The sequence below is a fragment of the Aricia agestis genome, chromosome 21 (assembly GCF_905147365.1).
Source record: "Aricia agestis chromosome 21, ilAriAges1.1, whole genome shotgun sequence".
In the NCBI taxonomy this organism is placed as follows: Eukaryota; Metazoa; Arthropoda; class Insecta; order Lepidoptera; family Lycaenidae; genus Aricia; species Aricia agestis.
This window is the reverse complement of record NC_056426.1, coordinates 8043739-8062606: the sequence shown is the minus strand read 5'-3', so window position 1 is coordinate 8062606 and position 18868 is coordinate 8043739. Positions and strand designations below refer to the sequence as shown.

At 39.5% G+C, this 18868-nt stretch overlaps 1 protein-coding gene across 2 annotated transcripts in view; it reads left to right on the top strand.

Annotated features, from left to right (window-relative positions):
* The window catches only part of LOC121737528 (mushroom body large-type Kenyon cell-specific protein 1), a 193579-nt gene extending 175044 nt beyond the window's left edge, over positions 1-18535 (top strand). The window contains exons 5-7 of one of the 2 annotated variants that reach the window (XM_042129183.1): positions 4519-4619; positions 11856-11990; positions 17080-18535. In XM_042129183.1, coding sequence (XP_041985117.1) covers positions 4519-4619; positions 11856-11990; positions 17080-18337 — 1494 coding nt within the window. In that variant the 3' untranslated portion in view covers positions 18338-18535. Of the gene's footprint in view, positions 1-4509; positions 4620-11855; positions 11991-17079 lie in introns of both variants that reach the window. The other variant, XM_042129182.1, reaches the window with a different exon arrangement.
* The last annotated feature ends 333 nt before the right edge of the window (positions 18536-18868 follow it).

Here is an 18868-nt window from a genome sequence, read left to right as displayed (position 1 = left end):
GATATTTGAATCTTGAAATTTCTCTTGTTTACGGAACCTAAAGAAGTTATTAGAGGCATAAACGTTTAGAGAAGAAAATGTCTAAGTTACATGTCAGGCATGCTTAATTCACCCTCATCTTAACCCGAATAATACCCATTTTCCTTTTTTAACGCAACATTCATACAGCTTCGATATAATTTGAATGCAGTCCTAGAATAATGAAACTACAAAACGGTATTCCCACAAAATAACAAAACGGTATTCGTTTGGACAAAATCAAAATATGTACTAACAATAATTTGATATTCAAAAGCTTCCGGACTGAGTTTAAGCTATGATAATGTTGTATTGATGCTCGTCAAGCCACAAATGTGCAAGCAGCTCCTCAATTGCCAGCCAAGCCACATTTGCCAAAGTCACAAATCTACAAGCAGTTCCTCAATTGCCAACTGCCATGCTACAAATGTACAAGCAGTTTTTCAATTGCCAAGCCACAAATGTCAAGATTGCACTAGTAGATTTTTTTTTTTTTTGTGTTTTATTTGTTTAATAAATTGTGATGTTTTTTAGTATTAATTTTCTTAGATGTTAAGATTTATGAATTAATAATCTTACTAATATTATAATATAGTATACAGTGTTACTTATAAAATAGTTGTATGTTACTATATTTTACTTGTTACTGTTCTTGTTATACATTTTTAAATTTACCTACTTAATTGAATTATTTTAAAATGTACCTAAGTACTTGGTTTAAAAATGTTTTTAGATTCTCGCCAGATTTGTTCTGGTTTTGATTTTGTTTTCTGGTAAATATTTTGTGTTGGTTTGATTTTTAATTTTGTTTTCTTGTATATAAACTATGTATGTAAAATGTATAACAATGTAATTATTGTTTTGTTTGCTTTATTTATTTTTTTTTTTTTTTGTTTGTACTGGATTTTGATAGTCTACTCTAACGTTTTTTTTTTTCTCTGGCACTGCTGGGTTAAGGTGATAGTTGCATTGATTTTTAAATAATATTAGATTAGATATTATTTTATTTAAATTTATATTTATTTGTATTATATTATATTTATTTATTTATACTAACTATTGCTATGGAACTTATACATGATGCCAGTTTTGAAGATTTTTACTCAGTTTCCTCGAGTGACAGCCATGATAGTTACTTAAGCGCGACATTTGTTCCACTTGATGAAGCTCTTGCCTCCAGCTTTGCGAATGTCCATAAAAACTTCAATGTAGTTCATATTAACGCTCAAAGCATACCGGCACATTTCTCGGATTTTCTTGCCTCCTTCACTGATCAAACTCACATTGATGCCATCCTTGTATCGGAGTCGTGGCTCAAGCCTTGCCTTCCGTCCGCTAGTTACTGCTTGCCTGGATATAAGTTACTCCGAAATGACCGTGTGGGTAGGGCCGGGGGCGGTGTTGCTATATACCTAAGGTCAGATCTAGCTCATACACTCGTTAGTTCGTCTGCTCAGCCGCCTGCATCCAACTCTCCAGAATATTTGTTCGTTGAGGTTCAATTAACAAATACAAATAAAGTTCTCCTTGGCGTATGCTATTGTCCTTCATCTCAAATGGATTACTTCTTAGCATTTGAGCAACTGCTAGAATCACACACCCCGAACTACCAGCATACTATTATTATGGGCGATTTTAATACCTGCATGGTTAAGGGCGACTCTAGATCTAGGAGACTCAACTTAGTTTTAGAAAGCTGTAACTTGCACTTGCTTCCGACGAACACCACACATATGTCCCCTGGTTGTACCCCCTCCTTACTGGACCTGATGATTGTGTCCTCCCCTAATCTTGTTCATAGGCATGGACAGTGTTCCGCTGATATTTTCTCCTATCATGATTTAATATATCTCTCTTATAGTGTGCGTCCTCCTAAAGTTAAGAGGAAGGTTCTAATGCAGCGGAATTTTGCAGCGCTAGACTTTGAGAACTTAAGGAATGACACGAAAAACATTGACTGGTCCTTGGTCCTTCATGCTGTCCACGTTGACGATAAATTGAATGCTTTTAACTCGCTTCTCACTAGCCTTTATGACAGACATGCTCCAGTAAGACCCGTCAAATTAAAGCATACTCCAGCGCCGTGGCTTTCTGAGGATATCAAATTGCTAATAAAGCAAAAGCATGCTGCAAAAACGAAATATAAAAACTCCAACAGTGAGGAGCACAGAGAGAAGTACGTCAAAATAAGAAATCGATGTAACAGACTGTGTAGAGACGCTCAGCGGCGTTACATTCACTCGTCTGTGGAGAATGGGGATCCTAGTCGAGTGTGGAGATTTCTGAGAACCCTGGGTGTCGGCAAAAGCACGGATAATAATTCCTGCACGTTAGACCCAAACACCCTTAATTGTCACTTTGCTGCTCCTTTAACTTCACTTAGCCCGCAATTAAAGTCTAAAACTATTGACAATCTAGAAAATTTACCCTCTCACGACTTTCCTTCATTTGTTCTAAATAGGTTCAATGAGGATGATGTCAGAAAATATGTTACATCCATCTCTTCTAATGCTGTTGGCGATGATGGTATTAGTCGAAAAATGATCATCCCCATTCTCGATATTATTTTGCCCATACTCGTTGATATTTTTAACCATGCTGTTGATACCTCAGTTTATCCTAGCGCGTGGAAAGATGCCAGCGTAATTGCATTACCTAAATCTGTTAGACCTAAGCTGATTTCAGACTACCGTCCAATTTCCATATTACCTTTTCTTTCTAAAGTGTTTGAACGGTTGGTCTGTCAGCAGCTTACTAATTACGTAATGCAAAATAATCTTTTAAGCGCTTTCCAGTCAGGTTTCCGACGTGGACACAGTACCACTACTGCGCTAATAAAAGTAACTGACGATATACGACTTGGCATGGATAACAAGTTACTTACAGTTCTAGCCTTATTTGACTTCAGCAGCGCATTTAACACTGTCGACCACGATGTATTGATTGGAACACTAAAGACATTAAATTTATCATCACCTGTAATCAATTTGTTCCGAAGTTACCTTGTGGGACGCCGACAGAGAGTAAAGCTGGGCAGCTCTTGTTCTGACTGGACTGATATCTCTGCCGGTGTTCCCCAGGGTGGTGTTTTGTCCCCCCTTTTATTCGCTCTTTTTATCAATAACATCACTAAAAATATTGTGTCGTCTTTCCATCTTTACGCTGACGACTTACAGATATATACTCAGTCGACATTAAATAACCTTCATGTTACCCTGAATACCTTAAATAGGGATATTGAAATTATTTCTAATTGGGCCTTGAGCCACGGTCTACTTATCAATCCAAACAAGACACAGTTAATAGTTATTGGTAGTCCTGGTATGGTATCTAGGATTGACTGGGGTAGCCTACCACCGGTGGTCGTTGATGGTACGATTGTACCATTCAGTCAGACGGTTAAGAGCCTTGGGGTTTTCCTCGATGAAACCTTGTCGTGGGGACAGCAAATTAAAGAACTTAGCAGGAAAGTATTTGCCACTTGGTACTCCATTTCTCGACTCCGTTATGTTCTTCCCATACCAACCAAAATAAAGATAGCAGAGTCTCTGTTTTTATCCACTCTCGATTATGCTGATACTTGTTCCGTCAACCTGACTGAGGATCAGCTCAACAAATTAGAGCGGCTACAAAATCTTGCCATACGATTTATTTTCGGTCTTTGAAAATTCGATCATGTATCCGAATACCGAAGGAAACTCAAGTGGCTACCGATTCGTCGTCGTCGCGATGCTCGCATTTTGTCACTTGTATTCTCCATCATACATGATCCGTATCTGCCATGTTACTTGAAGGATAACTTCTCTTTTCGGCAAGCAGATAAAGAGTTACGTTCTGCTTCAAATCACCTTTTAGACGTGCCTGTACAACATACAAAGTACTATAACTCTTCTTTTGCTGCTACGGGAATAAGGCTGTGGAATTCATTACCTACCCATATAAGAATGGCGACTACACTGTATCGGTTCAAAATGCTCGTAAAAGAATATTTTTTATCTATTAGTAATTCATGCAATAGTTAGAATTTAAAAATGATGATTAAATTGTAGTTTTAAGTTCCAACTTCTGAACTTCTTTTTATTTATGTCCTATTTTTTTTAATCACCTTTTTATATAATATTATAATGTATGTATGTATGTATGTATTTGTGTATGTATTATTAAAAAAAATATTAAATCCTTATCCAAGTAAATATTGCACATTCACCTAATATCAATAACATACTGTCCTTTGCCTGTGGTTGCCTGGAAGAAATTACTTATTAGTAATAAGGCCGCCATTGTGGTACACTGTAGTTATAAGTTGATAATTATTGTTGTGGTTTTTACTTCTTAGTGTGTGCGCAATAAAGAATATTTATTATTATTATTATTATTAAATGTCCAAGCAGTTCCTCAATTGCCAACTGCCAAGCCATAAATGTACAAGCAGTTCCTTAATTGCCAATTGCCAAGCCACAAATGTACAAGCAGTTCCTCAATTGGTTCCAGTTCCAACAGATGCTGGCGGCGCTCGCGGCGTTGGGGTCGGGGCTGGTGCCGCCGGCGCTGTCCCAGGCCTGGATGATGCAGCGACTGGCTGCCAGGCCGCAGGTCGACGGGTATGTTGCTTATAGTCGTTAAGAAAACATCTATACTTATTACTTTTGTACGGACAGTCAGACAGTCGGACTTACTTTCGCATTTAATAATTATTAGTAATTAAAGTATATAGGTACTAATAATTATTTATGTTAAATGTGAAAGTGTGTCTGTCTGTCTGACTGTCCGTCTGTCTGTCTGTTACCTCTTCACGCCCAACCTACCAAACCAAAAATCAAAAGAAGCTATGGATATACTTTGAGTCCCGGGAAAACACATAGGATACTTGTTATCCGGGAAAATTGTACGGTGTTAAGAGGAGTCCACACCGCCGTCTTTCCATACAAACGTTGTCCCCTGTTTCCTCCCTGGATAATGCCGGTAGAGTTATGATTTTTTTCCTTAATATCTATGGCCACTATTAGCATGTCCCTATGTTTTCTATTTTTTCATAATTTTATTATTAAAAAAGATAAGAACGTCCAAAAACCCAAAAAAATGGCCAGATTTTCCTCTGTGTTCAAACACCCAGAAAACAAAACTGGCTAAAATATACAAAAAAAGTAAAACATAGGAATTAAAGCTTGAGCTGTGTTCCTATTAGGAACACAGCTCAAGTTTTGCTTTAATTCTTAATGAAAAAAGTACTTAAATCGGTTAAGTTTTGGAGAAGGAATCAGCGGACAACGAATCGAAGATTTTCTGTTCTTTTATAAGAACTTTTGTCGTGTTGTCTCTATCGCGCTCTGCGGTGGGAGACTTGAGATTGGTGAGACAGTAATACATTTTCAAATACCTATTTTCAATTTCTCTCGCCCCTGGTGTATCCTCTTAACGAGTATTATAAATAATAATTATAAAAAATAAACGAATTTTGGCGCAACGGAGTTGCGGGCGAAAAATATGTAATGAAGCTTCGTTCCTTAAGAGGATACACCAGGGGCTAGAGAAATGAAAAAAAAGCACGTGTAATATCTATAGCTGTCTCCCTTACCTCAAGCCTATACCGCAGAACACGATAGAGACAACTGCAGAAAATCCAGAAAATCAACGATTCGTTGTCCCCTGATTCCTTCTCCAAAACTTAACCGATTTAAGTACTTTTTTCATTAAAGATTAAAAAAAGGCTTGAGCTGTGTTCCTATGTTTTGCTTTTTTTTGTATAATCTATCCAAATCTGTTTTCTGGACGTTTGAACACAGCGGAAACTCTGGCCATTTTTTTGGGTTTTAGAACGTTCATATCTTATTTAATAATTAAATTATGAAAAAGAAGAAAACATAGGGACATCGTATTAGTGGCCGTAGATATTCAGGAAAAAAATTATAACTCTACTAGCATTATCCAGGGAGGAAACAGGGGACAACGTTTGTATGGAAAAAAGGGCGGTGTGGACTCCTCTTAATCGATGCTATCCGTTTTCTATCAAACTACAAAATAGTATTCTCATAAAATTTTAATTCTTTGGCTTGATAAAGAACAAAGCTTCATCCAAAACAATAAATAAAGAAGTATATTTGAACCGTAACAATAACAATTATTATGTTAAGCAAAAAGGTCTAAGGTTCTATTAAAATCCAAGCCTATAATTAAAACTCATCAGTCATCAATATAAAGTACAGTACAATTTAACTTAATAATTTAACCATGACATAACCTAAACAGGTGTCTGTAAAGTTACTGGTTTATTACAATTTATCGATTACATTGAAATTGCAATGCCGTAAATAAACCGATTTTACAACATAATTTTAAATTATTATAATTCAGATATCAATAAAACATACAGTCAAATTTACGTTTTGTGATTTGGTAAATTGAAAAGTTAAATTTTTTATCAGTGAATATTGTTTTTGGCGTAAAAAAGTAATATACAAACGATTTACAGCTATACAAACCCGTTTAAAAGCAGATTTTACGATTTAAGTACATAACTAGCCAAAGCAAAGGACTTTTATATTGATGACATAACGACCAATTCCGAGGCGAAATAACTGAACGAACGGCTATTTAATATGAAATCAACTGCGATATCTCGACGCCATGTTATTTTTAACCCGTCTGGTTCAAACCCGTGTTTAAATCTCACGGCGGTTTCGCGGGAACCGGTCCCAGATGTAATGACATACCACCACGGTCCAGTTGACAAAATGCACGGTTGTTTTATCCATTTCCATCCGTCCATTTGAAATTATATTCTTATTCTGTCTGTTAGTTACCGTTTCAAAAATAAAGGTGAGCATTTTTAGTTTTATAGAAGTAAAACACTTGAAAGAAGGTTTGGTGTGACTATGGTCTTGACATAAAGAAGTCTAAAAGAACAGAGACAAGTAATGACAAATTTTGGTACTTTGTACCTGGTTTATACTAGGTATAGCAAATCCTATTATTGCATTCCTAGTATCTTTAAACAATAATCCAAGATGCCAATAATAAGTTGACTGCCAACGATTTAATACTTTGTCGTAGGTTATTTTAACAAATTTAACACTACGCATAATCTATATAATTTATGTATTTGGGCAGTGTTTAGGCCAATCTAAATACCAAATGACTGCCCATTGTCATTATGTAGGTCTATTGACAGTTTAGGAGTTTTAGGTCATACCGTTTTCACTTAGTAAGTTATTGTTCGATTCCGTAGGCCATTCAATATAATAGTTTAACTATATCTAATAAGGTCTCTCCATGTTAGCCTACAAGTGAATATGAAAATTAAATTGTGTTGCAATAGCACTAGGTAAAGATGAACAATACTTATCTAAGACATTACTATTAGTAAAAAAAAAATTGGTTCATTTACTATGTATGAATGTATCAGTAGCTGTAAGTTTTCCATGTATCTTAAAAAAATACCGATGAGTAGAGAGGCGTAATATTATCCATCTTTTGCCCATGATCGACGTCAATTGTGCATGCTATATATGTATATGGTCGCTGTTAAGCAAAATTTTTTGTTTTTAAATTTTGAATACAGTCTTGTTCTAAATCATCTAATTAGACATAACTATAGGTACATTCATAACTCAACACGTATTTTTTGTTGGTTAGTACACGAATGCTTTTACAGCATCCATATAGGCTTCGCAATCATGGTAGAAATAATATAATCATCCAACGTGGTATAATATGAAGAGGGTCTTTGTTAGTCTATACCAGGGGTCACCAAATGGCGGACCGCGGTCCGCATCCGGACCGCCGGCCCATTGTGTGCGGACCAAGCATTTTCGAAGATGAACTTCGTTAAAAATAAATTTCGTTCTCGACTTACTGATGAACATCTCCAGGATTTAATATCAATAGTTTGCACCAATTTTACTCTAAACATCAGAGACATAATAATTGACGACCTCTGTGGCTCAGTAGTGAGCGCGTTGGTAGCTCAAGCCGGGGGTCGCGGGTTCGAGTCCCGCCGACGGAACAAAAAGTTTTCAAAGTTCCTGGGTCATGGATGTGTATTAAATATGTGTATCATATAATAAAAATCTTAAATATATGTATAGTATAAAAGTATTAAATATATTTCCGTTGTCTGGTACCTGTAACACAAGTCCTTCAGGTACTTACCTCAGGGCCAGACTGACGTAGTGTGAAGCGTCCATAGATATTAAAAAATATATATATATATTAATTAGCTACAAAAATTTACACTTTTCTCATTGATAAGTAAATAACTTTGTAATTTCCGTAATTACCTTTGTTTTATAAATATTTTTCTATAAAATGTGCGGACCGCGAAGGTCATTTCATTTTTAAAATGGACCCCGAGCGAAACTAATTGGTGACCCCTGGTCTATACAATTAATAATGAAGAGGATAAGTTTGTTTGTATGGACTAGGTTCAGAAACTACAATATTGATGACATATCTATATTGTGTAAAGGACACCTATTGAGTAAAAATTTAATACATATAACTTTTAGTAGTATTAAGGTAGGACATAAGACGCCAAACATCCGTCGGCTATAACAGCTGGGAGTTATCAGACGCACGTGTGTATACAGATAGACACTGTTACTACTTACTATGTAGTTGACAATATTAGAAGCAGAGTAGTAGGTATAAGTCACATTTTAGGCAAAAAGTTTGATAGGCAAAATGGATTTTATACAAAAGTTTGAAAAGAAAAAATGTATATGGTATTATTTGGTCTTTCAATGTAGATGTAATAGAGAATAGAAATAACAGCAGCACTCATTTAATGATTACATAATTTCAATTTAACTAATTTTGACAAAATAATTTAGGTACCTGATGTCAAAACCTCCATTGAATAAAAGATGAGTAATTATAAAATGTTTCTGAAATAAATACTACATTTATATCAGAATCAATTATTGAAACATAGTGTCACGTGTATATTATGTAAAATAGATATTAAATGCAGATATTTTAGCGACGTTTCCCTCACCTACATACAACAAAGGGTTTCAAACGTCAGTTATACCACACAATGCGAACTCGGCCGAGTCCCGATACGGTTTCGGTCACAATTGAGTTGTGTTTGTTTTGGAGATGAATAAGCATGAGATTGCCTTGTTTTCTCAGTTTTTTTGGGTAAAGACTGCCGTGGCCCCTGATTCCAAATTTTTGAAATTATAGTTCGAAAAGCTAGTTTTTACCCAAATGCAAAAATACAGTAGGGACAAACTTTCCGAGAGGGTTGTATTAGTAGGTATTGCTCCTCAATTAAAAATCAATTTAAAGTAAAAAAAGTTACTAGTCTGTAAAAAAATTTAACCAGGAGTAGACAACAATGTTTGCTAACTGGATTGCAAATTATTTGTGACAATACATTCGTTATAATTTTCAAATAATAAGTAAAAGGCTCTATACCATTTGGGGAAAATATTAGTTTCGACCTGGATAATTAAGAGCAAAAGCCTCGTATCCAGCTTTTATTTCACAATTGTCACAATAAAAATGCTCACTGGCGGCAAAATCCTAACGAAGGCATCTGAGGAACAAAAGTGGGCGCAAAGACAAGTGCGTGGAATGAAGCTTTGAGCTGGCCGGCGGCACGTATGTGTTGTTATAGTAAAATAACTTGACGCCTCCATAATTTTGAGAATTTATCGCAGAAGTTCCAACATTATTTTCATTTTCTTTTTTCCTAATTGATTGTGGGAACCTTACTTTTTCAGGATAAAATCTTACGTTTCTTCCCAAGCCCTTAAAGCATCTCCATGTCAAATTTCATTTAAATTGATTCAGCGGTTAATGTGCGGCGTAAAGACGTAACAAAGCGATAGATTCTCCGTTTTAATTAATTTGATTTGAGTGTCAATAAAACTTATAGGCAACTATAATACTTACTACCAATTTAAATGTCGTGCATTAACCGCGCATAAAATATCTACGGTTTACGAATTACGATATGTAGGTTTCGGTGCAGATCTAGTTTTAGGTTTTTGTCAAAAATAAATTTATTTAATCACACAGACATATTTGGTAGATTTTTTGTTTACGCTAATATCAAAACGTAGTCTAGTTTTTTATCCCAATTCTAATGAACAGTGAATCCGTTATTGACGTATAAACAATCGTGTTCACGTACAAACAATGGTTGTAATTGTCTCCCATTAGAGGTTTTTATGTGGATGATTTAATTGATTGTTCCTTGAATCTGCAGTTCCGTTTGATTAGATTTGTGTGCGAAATCGAGTTTACTGGTGTGTATGGGGGCATGGAAATGCTCATCCTAAGATGAGCCTTATGACAGAGTTCTACATAACCTCTATAACAGGGGTTCCCAAACTGTGCGCCTCGGCGCCCTGTAGGCCTACTACGAAACCGTTTTGAGACTCAAACAATCGGACGAGAATGCTGCGCCCTGCTCTAACGACGTCATTTCACGTTTGTTACAATAAGAGGTGGCATTCTCGTCCGATTGTTTGAGTCTCAAAACAGTTTCATGGTACAAGCCCTGGTGCGCCTTGGAAAGAGGCGCCGTGAGTCGATCCTCCATCTTTATCCATACCAGAAATTATTATACAAAGCAGGCAGTTGATTAAATATTTGTTTATTATAATTTACTTGCTTAACCTAACTACATAATATAGTGTTTATTTATGTATATTTTTGTAATAGCTAGGTAGAGACCCTACTCTACCTACTCCGTGACAAAATATTGACTTGTAAGTGCGCCGAAGGCTGAAAAAGATTGGGAACCCCTGCTCTATAAGTATGTTTTCTTGAAGAGATTCGTTAAATCTTTTAGCATTTGTAATCCAGACATATTTCTGGTAAGATGTAAAGTTCATAGGATTCTTACCCCTTTCTAACCGACTTCCAACTAGGAGGAGGCTATATGTTCGGCTGCAGATATTTTTTCTCTTTTTTTTTAGAATTTAGACATGTAGATGTAGAGATCTTATAACTTTTTACGCTGTGCGTCATATTATGATACCATTTGCATGGCATAAAGAATTTCTGTTTTCGTACATTTTCTTGTCATAAAAACTATTTTATGTCCTTTTCTAGGATCTTAAAGTATCTGAGTTCTGACATACCAAATTTTATTAAAATTCGTTCAACACTTTAAGCTTAAAGGGGTAGCAAGACACTTTCTTATTGATGACTCCAAATGTCTCCGTCATTTTCCAACATTAACGCACATAAAAAAGTAATCCTTCATATTTGATGTACAGTTCGACAAGGCTTTATTTGAACGCGGCGAGAAAATGAACCAAACGCTTCTATCATACAAAAACGTCATTTTTGACATGTGTTTGACAGTACTCCTTTACCCGCAGCGCTCCCGTCAATGTTACCCACGTTCAAATAAAGTCTTGTCGAACTACTGTCATTAAAGCAGCCCCGGTCTTAGCACTACCAACGCCCTGGGTGAGATTTCTTCGGCGCCCAGAGTGCTGGTAGTGCTAAAAAAATTGGCGCCTTTTTGTTTGCCTTCAACGTCCTTTTTTATCTGGCGCCCTGGGCGGTCGCCCTCTCCTAATGCCGCTACTGCATTGAATGCATTTTTGCATAGAATTTAAATCATGAATAAAAAAACTAATGAAACAAAAAAGAATACAGGCAGAAAACCCATAGACATCTCTAATGTAGATAAAAATATACTGTACTAGCTAAAAGCCGAGCTTTGTGAGGTGGTGAGGGCTCGCGTCGTCACACCTTGACTGAATGATGATAACACATCTACATATAAATAAAAATTACTATATTAAAGCACAAATCGATATGCGTGATAGTTTTTCCGTAAAGTGTAGTGATTAATCCACTGCTTTGTCCCCCAGCCGAGTGCCAGAAGGCGGTGAGAAGGTGTCTGCCCCCAGCTCGTCGCCCAGCGCGGAGCAGCCGCTGGACCTCAGCGCCAGGTCCACCTCCTCCACCAGCGGTACGCCGCCTCCCGATGGGAAGGACACCTCCAGGTGAGAATAACAACTTCTTAGAAACGTTTGCTGCTATTTTAATCTAACATTAAGCTCGACCTCCTCCACCTGATGGGAAGGACAGGCTCCAGGTAAATCATACAGCAACTTGGTAGATATTAGTATACCATTATAAAGGCATATTAAGTCAGACATGACTTGGTAGCATTAATAATAATAATAATGACTTCCACACCGGTTTCGGTGACGGTGGCCAGTTTCATTGAAACCAGGCCAGTTACGCAGGAGTAATTTTATAGTGCCCAAGTGTGTACGCAGTACACAAGAGCACTCTCTGTTCCTTTTACTCTCATAACCTAGTGGGACGGACGACCGACACGACTGGCGAGAAATCAGGCGCAGGACCGACTTTTTACATGCCCATCCGACGCATGGATCATCTTACTTGTCAGACAATCAGGTGATCAGCCTACATTGTCCTAACCAAACTTGGAAATAACATGTTTCCAACGCGGGAATCGAACCCACGACCTCCGAGTCAAGAGCCACGCTCTTACCACTCGACCACGGAGGCATTAGTTGGTAGCATTATTAAGCATTTTTAAAGCTGGTCAAAAAAGTCAATTTTGGTTTACGTTAATTTTTGGCATTGAATAACATTTTGTAGTTTTATGAATTATCATCAGACTCTGAGGCCGAACCACGAAACCGTTTTGACACTCAAACAATCGTACGAGAATGCCATAGTAATCAAGATGTATTTTGTAATCGTCCATCATGGTTTGAGGAACAGAGCCCAACTAGTAACCCTAGATAGTAGATAGCTTATAGACAATCCCAAACATGATAACATTATCAGTTGTTACCTGTCTAAAATTTCTTAAAAAATATAGTGCAATTGCTGTCAAACTCTCGTCGCTTAACCGTCGCTAGATCAAGATCAGTTTATCACCCTACCGAATAGTTCTTTTTTTTTTTTTATGAAATAAGGGGGCAAACGAGCTAACGGGTCACCTGATGGAAAGCAACTTCCGTCGCACATGGACACTTGCAGCATCAGAAGAGCTGCAAGTGCGTTGCCGGCCTTTTAAGGGGTAATAGGGGAGGGTAGGGAAGGGAATAGGGGAGGGTACAGAAGGGAATAGGGGAGGGTACGGAAGGAAATAGGGGAGGATAGGGAAGGGAAAAGGGTAGGAGATTGGGCCTCCGGTAAACTCACTCACTCGGCGAAACACCGCAAGCGCTGTTTCACGCCGGTTTTCTGTGAGAACGTGGTATTTCTCCGGTCGAGCCGGCCCATTCGTGCCGAAGCATGGCTCTCCCACGTCTTACCTCTATAGGGGTCATAAACAGGAAAACTTGCAGCTCTTCTAATATAATGAAAGTGTTGCTGTTTTAGTTTTTACTGCATTTTTTTTCGAAATTACTTTGTGTTTTAGGAACGGCATAAAAACATTAAAACAGCAATAGATTTGTTTAACACTAAGTGGTACCACGTAATTATACTAGCCCCGTGACAATACTTGACACCTGACGTGTCAGCTAATGGATTGGACGCCGACCTTCGGTATCTGGGGTGACCATCTGAAATATGTGTTTGTGGTGCAACGTGCAATTCTATTAAAGGTTTCGGTATGAATTTTTGACCGGAGGTACGTTTAAAATCCATTTGGGTGGAATATCATCGGTATATAACAATATTTCATCTATTTTATAGATCACTGATTTCTAACCAGTCCACGGACCATTAGTGGTCCATAGCAGCCAAAATGTTGCCCACAAATTATTTGTAATTTAAAATTTTGTCTATTAAATTAATTAATCTAGGGATGTTCTTCTTAAGAATTACTCAAGTCTATTATAATCTAGGAAAACCCTCTCATAGATCAATAGACAAAAAATCTTGTTGGAGAAATGTTACTTTTTTGACGCGGACGAAGCAACGGGAAAACCACTAACTACATAGCATTTAAATTTGTATCATTATCGCGTTACCGAGTTACTAAGCTTTGTTCATCATACTACTATTATAAAGAGCAAGGTTTGTGAGTGTGTACATATTTAAGAAAAAGATCTTATTTCTATGAAAAATTCAATCAACATTTATTTGCGCGCGCGGGTAACACCGCGGAGCACGGGTAGTATTTAAATAAAAATTGACTGAAACATGGTGTTTCTATTCATATCATACGAAGACGTAGTCTACAGGGTGTAACAAAAGAAAGTGATAAATGATAATACTTAGTAGGGTGTGTATAATTGTATATACATATACTAATATTATAAATGTGAAAGTGTGTCTGTCTATCTATCTGTCTGTTTGTTACCTCTTCACGCTTAAACCGCTGAACCGATTTTGCTAAAATTTGGTATGGAGATATTTTGAGTCCCGGGAAAGGACAAAGGATACTTTTTAGGGCAGGAAATAGGATAAAACGAATGGGCGCCTCGGAGTTCCACTCTCTCCACTCCACTGCACTAGTAATTAATATATTTTTAACAGGTTTGCTCTAGAATAGTATAACCACATCACACTCTATACACCAGGAATCAATGTTGTTTACCCCAGAAACGGGATCAGCTTACATTTTAATGGGTGCAACGATACCTATTGTTCAGCCATAAGTCAATAGGAAGTTATGTGGTGGCTGTGGACCATAGCGAATGGCCTTCCTATATGCTTTTTGATATCGGTAATAGAAAAGCCTTTAAAGGTTTTACATCTACAACTTAATTTAACAAAACAAAGTTATAATAAGTACTTTAAATTAGGGTGTTTATGTGTCCCTACTCCCTTGTATAGGGTTGAAAGAAGCAGCGCTGAAAAATACATTTTTGTGATTTGTATTCAGGGCTGGATCTACCATATGGCTATTTGGGCTTAAGCCCAGGTCTCCATGAGTTCAAGGGCCTCCGCCCCCAAGCTAAGTCAAGTCAAAAATAGACGATAATGCTAAAGAATTCATAATTTTATTAAATTTTTGTTCGTATCCCTGAGAATCCTACGATCAAGGTTTATTATACAATTTAGATGTTGGTACTACGAACTCACAGTTAAAATGTTGTAGCCCTAAGTAGTTTTAGCCCAGGGCCTCATAAGCTCACGGTCCGGCCCTGTTTGTATGGCAAAGCTCTCCAGCATCATGAATTTGCCCATTAAGCTAAAAAAAAGTCACTCCTTCATCTGTTACTTTCAAAATGAACAGTGAACTCTATAAGGGACATATACACATCCGAAAGTATTATATTATCGCTTTGTGTTGTTACAACCTGTAGATATCCTCAAATTAGCTTAAATGTAAGAACATCCTAAATAGTAAAATTACCCCTTTTTCAAGTAGGTAAATGTATGCACAGACAACGCACAGATTATACACAGTCGTATTTGGTTATTGCACAAAACTGTGCAAATATTTCGGTGTCAAAGAACTCACTATCTGGATGTTATTGACCTAGGCCATGACGAATTGCAAAAGAAATCGCCAGTTTATCGCACTGACAGCACTGTGTGGATAATTGACGCCATATTGGACGTTTAAAAATAGAACGTTGGCTTTTTATTTATTTTTGTAATTGGCAAAGGCTTGTTGACAATGATAAATTTGGAATTATTAAAAAAAATAAAGAATAGGTCTGTAGATAAATCAAGATGAAACTTAAATTTTTTAAAGTTCTCATTAGATTGTTAAATATTACCTTTTTAGTTAAAATATTAATTTTAATGAAAGCTCGCTAGGTCATAAGTTGAGTTTTCATTACATTTGGATGATTAAAAATTTAAGCTGCAGAAACATTTTATAATTTTAAGAAATTAGGTACCTTAATAATAAATTACCTAAAACTTAGTAACTTAATACTATTACTATCTACTACAACATTTACTAAGTACAAACTTTCCTATCTCAACAAGCAACAACATGAGAACAACTTACACTTTTTAGGTTATTCCAAATTCGAAATTCAAATAGAGAACTTCATAACTGGCATTAAAGAATATATTCAAAGACGCTCTGTATGCACAATATCAAATCGATAGTGGAATAAATTCATTCCCTGCCCAATGTGGGTCGCCCAAATAAAAGTGCAGATAGACGGAGCATCGACCTTGCTTCCTCTCGACCGCACACGCGAAATCACCCCCTCCCACCCGCCAATAAAGTCCAAATTCCCAAGTCAACGACCACGAAAAAAAGCAAGACTCAAGATGAAACTGAAGACGTTGTCCCGCGTATTGTGAATTCAATCTTATCGCGAATTAATAGAGTTTAAATTTCGCAGAACGTGACGTAACGAAGGGAAGATAAAGGCGCGTTCACGTTATCTTTGCGCAAATATTTCGCTATCGTTTTGAAATATTCAGAATGGACGTTGACTGTTGTGAATCATGTGTCAATAACGAATTCATATTTCGCAATGTAGATACAAGTTTAAGTAGAAATGTCAATGTTATCAAAAGAATTATTTTATGACGAAGAAAATAAATAGCCATATTTTAGATCTAGCACTTCTGTAAATTGTTTAACAATATTATGATAAATTTTAATCGCTAATTATATTAAAATATATTTTTAATCTATTTAATAATCGTTTAAGATTACAAAAGGGTAACTAACCAAAACCCTGTCTTAGCTTTTTTTAGATATTTTTTTGACCTGTCACCTAACATTATGGTTTTACAGCATACATGAGATTAAATGCACTTATTTTTAAAAAGAAGAATAATGCATCACATAATATCAGGTTACACTATATTCTACTATCCCTATTCAGTATTCATCACCATTAGAATTTCTTTTATTCTGTACAGTGTACGTTCATAATGTTTAAGAAATGCCCCGTTTTAGTCGTAATATGCTATTCTTTTTTGACCAGCATGTTACTTGATAACCTCTAATCTTTGCATCTATATAGTGACTTTAGACTTCAGGGACTACTTTGACCTTTTGTTTCGTTTCTAAGAAGAATAGAGTAAGAACTCTATCTGATATTTTGGCTAAATAAAGTTTAAACATTGACATCTGGCTTGATAAAAAAAAATCTGAATTCTTCTAATCTTTAAATCCAGGAGAGTCCCCAACAATGAGTATAGTAGGGATTGATAATAAAGTTCTCGAATGTGTTGTTACAGATTAAAACGTGCGATGGTGGAGGGTAGGGGGGGACGCGCGTACACCGAGGACGAGCTGAACGCGGCGCTGCGCGACATCCAGTCCGGGCGGCTCGGCACCCGCCGCGCCGCCGTCGTGTACGGCATCCCGCGCTCCACGCTCCGCAACAAGGTCAACAAGTTCGGCCTGGCCGACGCCGCGCCCGACTCTGACCCCGACTCCGACCCCGACAAGCCCGACTCCCCCCAGTCCGTCATCCTCAAGATCCCCACCTTCCCCCCGCCCGACGACACCCCCTCCCCCGCGGGGCCCGGCGCCGCGCCCGTCACCCCCCTCACGCCGCTCGTCCGGCCGCCCCCGCTCAGCGCGCCCTCGCCGCTGCTCCTGCCCTCGTCGGTCTTCGCCGACCCGCCCGCCAACCAGCACCTCTTCACCTCGCTCAGCGACGTCATCGCCAAGAGCATCAGCCAGAAGTTCCAGCAGCCGCTCGACCGGCCGCCGCAGCCGGACCTCCCGTTCGGGCGCGCGCCGGACCGCCACGTGTCCGTCATCAAGACGCCGCCGGACGCTCAGCGGGGCTACCCCGCGCCGAGCAACTCCAAGGGCCCCGCGAACAACGGGCAGCCCGCGACGGGCGGCAAGGGCACGCGGCCCAAGCGCGGCAAGTACCGCAACTACGACCGCGACAGCCTCGTGGAGGCCGTGAAGGCGGTGCAGCGCGGCGAGATGTCCGTGCACCGCGCCGGCTCCTACTACGGCGTGCCGCACTCCACGCTCGAGTACAAGGTCAAGGAGCGCCACCTCATGCGGCCGCGGAAGCGCGAGCCGAAGCCGCAGCCGGACGTCAAGCCGCAGCCGCCGAAGCCGCCGCCGAAGCCGCCGACGAAGCCGTTCGCGAACGGCCTCAACGGGCCCGAGTACCCCGCGAGCTACCCGTTCTGGACGGGGACGGGGTTCGCGCCGCCGCCTGCGCCCGACCTGTACGCCTCGCACATGATGCGCCGCCTGCGCGAGGAGGCGCCGCCGCCCGCCAACGGCTCCTTCCTGGAGGGCATCATCCGGTCGAGTCTGGAGCGGGGGGGTGCGGCGCTGCGCCTGTCCCCGCCGGGCGCGGTACGGCGGCGCGCGGACGGCGGCGCGGACCCGCCCGCGCGCCGCCCGCGCCTCGAGGACCACGCGCTCGCCGCCGACCTGCGCGAGACCGTGCAGCGGCTGCGCGCCGACAAGCTGCGCCCGCGCAACGGCACGCCTACCCCGCCGCCCGAGCCCGACGCCTAGCGCTCCGCCCCGCCCGCCTCGTAGCTTCCTGACACCCCCGCCTCACCCCGCGCCACCCCGCGTCGCGTCTCACCAAATATCACAGTAGTTACCTAGAGTCACAACCGATCGCGAGCACGGCTTTACCGGTGCGATATCACAACTAGATGTAGAGCCGGGCCCGGCGGCGACGCGCGCGGCGGGCCGGGCGGCGGGCCGCGAGTCGGGCCTGCGGCGGGCCGCGCGCGGGCGCCGGCGGGCCCCCCCTCCCGGAAAGACCTCAAATTTTGACCTCGTTTTTAGTGAACGACAACCAAAAGTTAATGTTATGAAATCGACTATTTTAAATAATTATTAAGTAAATAAAAAACGATGTAACAAATTAATTATAATTGTAGCTACGAGTGTAAATGTTATCGATTTTTAAGTGAGTAATCGCAGATTTTGTGCGGTGTTTTTATAATTAGATAGGTAATATATTGAATGAAATGACTAGCTGCGGCGGGATCGGCGCCGCCGTCTCTCTCCCTCGTCGCGGGCGAGGGGCGGTGC